The following is an 8,039-nucleotide window of genomic DNA, read 5'->3' as shown; positions in this document are numbered from 1 at the left end:
AGCTGGGACTACAGGCACCCGCCACCACACCCAGCTAATTTTTTGTATTTTTAGTAGAGACTGGATTTCACCATGTTAGCCAGGATGGTCTCGATCTCCTGACCTTGTGATCTGCCTGCCTCAGCCTCCCAAAGTGCTGGGATTACAGGCGTGAGCCACCGCACCCAGCCCCAGTTTTGTTTTTTTATATACAGTCTTGTTCTGTTGCCCATGCTGAACTGCAGTGGTGCAACCTTGGCACACTGCAACCTCCACCTCTCAGGCTCAACCCATCCTCCCACCTCAGCCTCCCAAGTAGCTGGGACTACAGACGTGTGCCACCATGCCCGCTCATTTTTTTGTAATTTTAATAGAGACAGGGTTTCACCATGTTGACCAGGCTGGTCTTGAACTCCTGACCTCAAACGTTCTGCCTGCCTTGGCCTCCCAAAGTGCTGAGATTATAGGCATGAGTCACCATTCCTTGCCTAAAAAGATTTTTTAACAGTTTTGAAATGTATCATGGGCTGTAAAGTTTACCCATTTAAAATGTACAGTTCAATGGAAACCCCCTCTAATTGTGGTAAAATAAAAATATATATAACATATAGGGTATAGCTTCTTTCTCTTTTTTATTTTTTTGAGATGGGGTCTCACTCGGTTGCCCAGGCTGGAGTCCAGTGGCCCAGTCTTGGCTCACTGTAGTCTCTGCCTCCTGGGTTCAAACGATTCTCGTGCCTCCTAAGTAGCTGGGATTACAGGCATGGTGCCACCATTTCTGGCTATTTTTTGTATTTTTAGTAGAGACAGGGTTTCACCATGTTAGTCAGGCTGGCAATTTCAACCTTTTTTTTTTTTTGGAGACAGGGTCTTGCTCTGTTGCCCAGGCTGGAGTGCAGTAGTGCAGTCATAGCTCACTGCAGCCTGTAACTGCTGGGCTCAAGTGATCTTCCCACCTTGGCCTTTCAAAGTGCTGGTATTACAGGCATGAGTCACTATGCCCAGCCCATTTTAACTATTTTTTAAGTGTACAGCTCAGTGACATTATGTGTATGCACATTGTTGTATAACCATCACCACCACCCATCTCCAGAACTTTTTTATCTTGCAGAAATGAAACTCTGTATCCATTAAATAATAACTTCTGCTAATCAGCATATGAGAAATGCTTGGCTGGGTGCGGTGTCTCACATATGTAATCCCAGCACTTTGGGAGGCCGAGGTGGGCAGCTTACTTGAGGCTAGGAGTTCGAGACTGGTCTAGCCAGCATGGTCAAACACTGGCTCTACTAAAAATACAAAATTTAGCCAGGCATTGTGGTGCACACCTGTAATCCCAGCTACTCAGAAGGCTGAGGTGGGAGGATTGCTTGAACCCGGGAGGTGGAGGTTTCAGTGAGCCAAGATCGCGCCACTACACTCCAGCCTGGGCAACAGAGCAAGACTCCGTCTCAGAAAAAAAGTACATGAGATGATGGATATGATAATTAGCTTGACTTAATCATCTCACAATGTATACATATGCCAAAATATCACATTAGGGCCAGGCGTGGTAGCTCATGTCTGTAATCCTAGCACTTTGGGAGGCCGAGGCAGGCAGATTCCCTGAGCTCAGGAGTTCAAGACCAGTCCAGGCAACATGGTAAAACCTCATCTCTACTAAAAATACAAAAAATTAGCTAAGCGTGATGGTGCACACCTGTAGTCTCAGCTGCTTGGGAGGCTGAGGCAGAAGAATCGCTTGAACCCAGGAGGCAGAGGTTGCAGTGAGCCGAGATCGCGCCATTGCACTCCAGCCTGGGTGACAGAACAAGACTCTGTCTCAAGAAAAAAAAAAAAAAAATTAGATGAATTTACAGTGTATAATGTGATTTTTTAAATGGGAAATTTTATGTTACATTTTTTAAAAAACAAAAAGAAATACATTTATATTTTAATTTTTAAGCTTTTTGTGACAGCCCACAATGGCTCACACCTGTAATCCTAACACTTTGAGAGCCTGAGATGGGAAGATCACTTGAGACCAGGAGTTTGAGACCAGCCTTGGCAACATAAGGAGACCCTTTCTCTGCAAAAAAGTAAAAAATTAGTTGGGTGTGGTACACATGGGCTTGTAGCCCCAACTCCTCAGGAGCCTGAGGCAGGGGAAGATTGCTTGCGCCTAGGAGTTCTAGGCTACAGTAAGCTATGATTTCACCACTGCACTCCTGCCTGGGTGACAAAACAAGACCCTGTCTCTTATTTTTTTATTTTTTATTTTTTTAAAAGAAAGCTTTTTGTGATCACAGGGTCTAAAAGCTAAAAATTATTGGTTAGGCCGTGTGCAGTGGCTCACGCCTGTAATCCCAGCACTTTGGGAGGAGGAGGCGGGCAGATAACCTGAGGTCAGGAGTTCAAGACCAGCCTGGCCAACATGGAGAAACCCTGTCTCTACTGAAAATACAAAAATTAGCCGGGCATGGTGGTGGACACCTGTAGTCCCAGCTAGAGGCAGGAGAATTGCTTGAACCCAGGAGGCAGAGGTTGCAGTGAGCCGAGATCACGCCACTGCACTCCAGCCTGGGCAACAGAGCGAGACTCTGTCTCAAAAAAAAAAAAAAAAAATTACTGGCTTGAACCCAGTAATTTTTAGTACTTGAGTTATCAATATAATAATAGATAATAAAAACATAAATATATGATAAATTTTGATATGCAGTTATTAAATTGAAAGTGAAATTTCATTAGAAATGCAAAAAGTCAAAAACAAAAACAAACTCTCTAGTCCTTGTTCCCCCGTCTCTGGCAGCCACCATTCTATTTTCTGCCTCTATGAACTTAACTACTTTAGGGACCTCATAAAAGTTGAATCATACAGTGCTTGTCTTTTGGTGACTGGTTTGTTTCACTTAGCATAATGTTCTCAGACTCATCCCTGTTGTATTAATAGCATGTGATAGGATTTCTTTCCTTTTTTTCTTCCTTTTTTTTTTTTTTTTTTTTTTTTGACAGGCTGGAGTGCAGTGATGCCATCTCAGCTCACTGCAACCTCCGCCTTTTTTTTTTTTTTTTTGTGGAACAGGGTCTCACTCTGTTGCCCAGGCTGGAGTCCAGTGGTGTGATCACAGCTCACTGCAGCCTTTACCTCCTGGGCCCAAGTGAATCTTCCCTCCTCAGCCTCCCACGTAGCTGGGACTGTGGGCACACACCACCACACCTGGCTAATTTTTGAAATTTTTTGTAGAGATGGGGGTGTTGCTATATTGTCCCGGCTGGTCTCAAACTCCTGGGCTCGAGCAATCCTTCCTTGGCCCCTCAAAGTGCTAGGATTACAGGCATGTGCCACCTCTCCCGGCCAAAACCCCCTCTTTTTATAGATGAGATACTTGCTCCAAGTTGCACAGCTGGTTTGGTCTCTTGACTCTAAATTCCAGAGGCATTGGTGGAACACTTGATCATGCTGGCTTCAGCATCTGCATGTTAACAAGCTCTTCTCGTTACTTCTCTCCACTTTAGTTTCACTGCCCCACCCCGAGCTTCTTTGGCCTCTGTGAAGCACAGATTTTCTGGGTCTGATTGGATCTAAGTCTCCTACTCTCCTCCCACAGATACTATGGCGGGACTGAGTTTATTGATGAACTGGAGACCCTCTGTCAGAAGCGAGCCCTCCAGGCCTATAAGCTGGACCCACAGTGCTGGGGGGTCAACGTCCAGCCCTACTCAGGTGATTGTCTCATCCACATGGCCTGGTGCAGCCTCATCATGTGCATCCCCCAGGGCTGACATGCACCAAGAAGCATCCTAAGAAGGACTTGCATCCTAAGAAGGACTGCCATAGGCCGGGCGCGGTTGGCTCACGCCTGTAATCCCAGCACTTTGGGAGGCAGAGGCAGGCAGGTCACCTGAGGCTGGGACTTCAAGACCACCTGACCAACATGGAGAAACCTGGTCTCTACTGAAAATACAAAAATTAGCTGGGTGTAGTGGTGCATGCCTGTAATCCCAGCTACTCAGAGGCTGAGGCAAGAGAATTGCTTGAATCTGGGAGGCAGAGGTTGCGCTAAGCCAAGATCGCGCCATTGCACGCCAGCCTGGGCAACAAAAGTGAAACTCCATCTCAAAAACAAAAAAAAAAAAAGAAAGACTGCCATAAATAAAAGATAAGCCATGCATCTCTCTGTATTGCCCTTGGGCTCCCAGCTCTGTACCCCCTCCCAGGCAGTGCCCTTTCTCTGAACTTCCCCTTTCAAGGCTGATGGTGAAGGGGCACCTCCTGGAGCTCAGGGAAGGCACGAGGCCTGTTCTTGCCACTCCTGGGTGAAGGCTTAGTGGCCAAGGTCCCGGATGCCACTTGGTACCTCGGTCAGAAATAATCGTGTCTCCTTTGGTCCACTTGTTTCAGGCTCCCCTGCAAACTTCGCTGTGTACACTGCCCTGGTGGAACCCCATGGGCGCATCATGGGCCTGGACCTGCCAGATGGGGGCCACCTGACCCATGGGTTCATGACAGACAAGAAGAAAATCTCTGCCACGTCCATCTTCTTTGAATCTATGCCCTATAAGGTAAGCATGTGTTTCTCTCCATAGCTTTTATTTCCTTGGGAAACCTCTGATGTTTGGCTCTGCCTGTAGGGATAAGTTTGGTTTATGTGTCACTACAGGAAGTCCCCACCTTGCACCATTTTTCATTTCCCTGCCGTGGGGACTCCTCAGGCTTTCAGGACCTGCTGGGGCAGCTGGGATGGAGAGACGAGGGTCTGAGCTGAGGCCACAGGGAAACCAGTGAGGGAGGCAACTACTGAGGAGAGTTCAGGTGCGGCAGGGGCAGTGGTAACTGCTGGGAATAACAACCCTGGGGAATAGCAACCAGGTCACTACAGTTGGACCCCAGCAACAGCCACCACCTCCACAGCTCTGCCCTCGCCTGGTGACATCTCTGCTCGGAGTCCCTGTGGGCCAGCAGCAGCACAAGGATGCAGTAGCTACAGGGATGGCAGCATCCTTGGCTCCAGCATGAAAACCAGCAGCCCCATGCCATCCACAGCAACAGTCCTCCATGGCCATGTTAGGGCCAGCCCCTGCCTGTGTACAGCGGCTACAGACGAACAGACAGTGGTTTGACTTAGGACGTTCAACCTTAGGATAGTGCAAAAGTGACATGCATTCAATAGCTATACTTCAAGCTCCCATACATCCGTTCTGCTTTTCACTGTCAGTACAGTATTCAGTAGATTACATGAGATAGTCAACACCGTATTATAAAATAAGCTTTGTGTTTGACTCTCTTGCCCGGTGTAGGGTACCACAGTGTTCTCAGCATGTTTAAGGTAGGCCAGGCTAGATTGTGACGTTGGATAGGTTAGGTGTATCACATGCATTTTTGACTTTATGATATTTTCAGCTTAATGATGAGTTTATTGGAATGTAACCCCATAAGTTGAGCACCTGTACAGTTCAGGTGTACACCCCATTGCCATTGCCACCCCACTGCAAATACCTGATAACACAGCCAGCCCAGCAGTGGAACCAGCACCCTCAGAACCAGTGCCAAGGGCTGCCTCTAGGGTGTGCAGGGCCCCAAGCAAATACTTGTTTAGCATGGGACCCTGTCTGTATAAACACTTGGGTCGAAAAATGCATGTAAGATGCGTGGGCTCATTCAGGCATGGTGATTTATCTATAAAGATAAAGGATCATGGGGAGAAGAGGTAACTTGCTTATTCTTTTAGTGTCCAGTGTTGGTGGTTCTTTCTAGCGTCCAGGAACCATCTTTTCATGTTCTTTATTAATAACTGTGCCATTTCTGCTTAGTTTCGTGTTTGTTACCGTGAAAAAAGGCAGCAGTGCATCTTTCTCCTTGGCTGGCATTGCATGGTCTTGGGTGCATGCTGTGTGTACTCGGCCTTTGTCTCAGTGCTGGTGATTGTACGTGTGCTCTTTTTTGCAGTCATGTCTTTTCACAGAACGCCTAGGTGTTTGCAGTCACATCACCTCACTGGCCAAGGCCAGCCTTGAAGCTAGATTTTGAAACATGTCACAATAGTTAACAAAACACTTTGCCTTGGCTGGGCTCGGTGGCTCACGCCTGTAATCCCAGCACTTTGGGAAGCTGAGACAGGCATATCACCTGAGGTCAGGAGTTCGAGACCAGCCTGGCCAACATGTTGAAACCCTGTCTCTACTAAAAATCCAAAAAATTACCCAGACATGGTGATGCACACCCGTGGTTCCAGCGACTCAGGAGGCCAAGGCAGGATAATTGCTTGAACCTGGGAGGCGGAGGTTGCAGTGAGCCAAGATGGCTCCATTGCACTCCAGAGTGGGCAACAAGAGTGAAACTCCATCTCAAAAAAAAAAGGCCGAGTGCAGTTGCTCACACTTACAATCCCAGCACTTTGGGAGGCTGAGGCAGGTGGATCATGAGGTCAGGAGTTCGAGACCAACCTGGCCAACACAGGTTGAAACCCCATCTCTACTAAAAATACAGGGTGGCGCGCTCCTGTAATCTCACACTTTGGGAGGCCGAGGTGGGGGGATCATCCGAGGTCAGGAGTTCGAGACCAGCCCGGCCAACATGGCAAAACCCTGTCTCTACTAAAAATACAAAAATTAGCTGGGCGTGGTGGCACACACCTGTAGTCCCAGCTACTCAGGCGGCTGAGGCAGGAGGACCACTTGAACCTGGGAGGCGGAGGTTGCAGTGAGCCAAGACTGCACCAGTGCACTCCAGCCTGGGTGACAGAGCGAGGCTCCATCTTCAAAAAAAAAAAAGAAAATCTGCATCCCGCACCCAGTTCCCTCCAGCCACCCCCTGTCTTTGATGTACATTGTTCAGGCTGCAGTCCTGTGGGCGCAGTGAGGGGACGCACCTCAGGATGGGCGTGGAGAGGTGGGACCTGGGATCCTGGTCCGTTTGGGCAGCAGGAGGTGCAGCTCACCCACTGGGGGGTGATTTGAGTCCTGCCCTCGGTGGGCAGGAGGAGACAGACCTTACTGGCATTTACCAGCAGCCAGAGGCAGCTCACTTCCACCCCACTGGGCTGCAGAGTTGGAGGTCAGGGGGTGTCCTAGGGCCACTGCCCTGCCCAGCCTGCACCAGACCACCTGCCTCCACCTTTAGCCCCCGCCCCGCTCCACAGCAGGAGCCCCACACAGGGCCAAGCAACAGCAACACTAACCTTCTATTTTGTGTTTTTGGCCCATCCCCACTGTGACTGGAGAATTCCTCCCTGTCCCTGGTCCTGAGTGACTACTGGGGTCTCCTTATCCTCTGTGCACTGTGGACCCCATCTGCAGTTTATTATAAATGCCTGCGAATTCTTCTAGGAATTGTTCTGTTGTCTCACTCTCAAGATTAAAAAAAGGAAATAAAAGCCTTTGAAAAATCTATTAAAAGGGGAGAAAGCAGCACAGACTTTTTTTTTTGTAATTGTGGCTACACAAAAAATTGTATTATCATGTCCGTTTTTTTTCATCTTTTTTTTTTTTTTTTCCTTTTTGTGGAGAACAAGGTCTCCCTATGTTGCCCAGGCGAGTCTCACACTCCTGGACTCAAGCTATCCTCCTCCTTCTGCCTCCCTAAGAGCTGGGATTACAGGCGTGAGCCACTGTGCCTGGTGAATTATGTCCATTTTTACTGGAGGTCAGCCGTTGATATTTCATTTCATAAAACAGTTTCTTTGCCAAATTCAGGTGACTGAGAAAGAACCACACCCTTGAAGCAAAACACAGAAAACAAAACCACAGATCATCTTTCCACTTGACTTTCTCAATGAGGTCTTGGTTCCCGAAACCTTGCGGCCAAGCTTCTGTAGTTGGGTTGGATTGTAAGTGCCTTTTTTGTTTGGAAAGAGGGACCACCAATCCTGAAACCTTTCACTCCACATGTGCTGGTAGTTTCTGAGGGGGTCACCAAGGTAAGAGGAAGGAAGGTTGGGGCAGGGCCTTCAGAAGAGGGAGCCTCTCTGTCTCCTCTTTCCTGAGGCTTCTCAGATCCCAGAGCCCAGTGTTTCCTGTGGTGCACTCCATGCTCTGCTGGTTATATGTGCTTCCCCGTGACCTATTTTTTTTTTTTTTTTTTT

The 8,039-nt window shown here is 48.1% G+C and overlaps 1 protein-coding gene across 1 annotated transcript in view; it reads left to right on the top strand.

The window, feature by feature from the left end:
• Positions 1-8,039, top strand: part of SHMT1 (serine hydroxymethyltransferase 1 (soluble)) — a 53,047-nt gene that overhangs the window by 23,427 nt on the left and 21,581 nt on the right. Inside the window, exons 4-5 of the mRNA XM_011975305.1 lie at positions 3,567-3,682; positions 4,361-4,529. Coding sequence (XP_011830695.1) covers positions 3,567-3,682; positions 4,361-4,529 — 285 coding nt within the window. The remainder of the gene's footprint in view (positions 1-3,566; positions 3,683-4,360; positions 4,530-8,039) is intronic.

Source organism: Mandrillus leucophaeus, unplaced genomic scaffold (genome assembly GCF_000951045.1).
Source record: "Mandrillus leucophaeus isolate KB7577 unplaced genomic scaffold, Mleu.le_1.0 Scaffold153, whole genome shotgun sequence".
Lineage (NCBI taxonomy): Eukaryota > Metazoa > Chordata > Mammalia > Primates > Cercopithecidae > Mandrillus > Mandrillus leucophaeus.
Note: the sequence above shows the minus strand (reverse complement) of the source record. Positions and strands in the feature narration are given on the sequence as shown.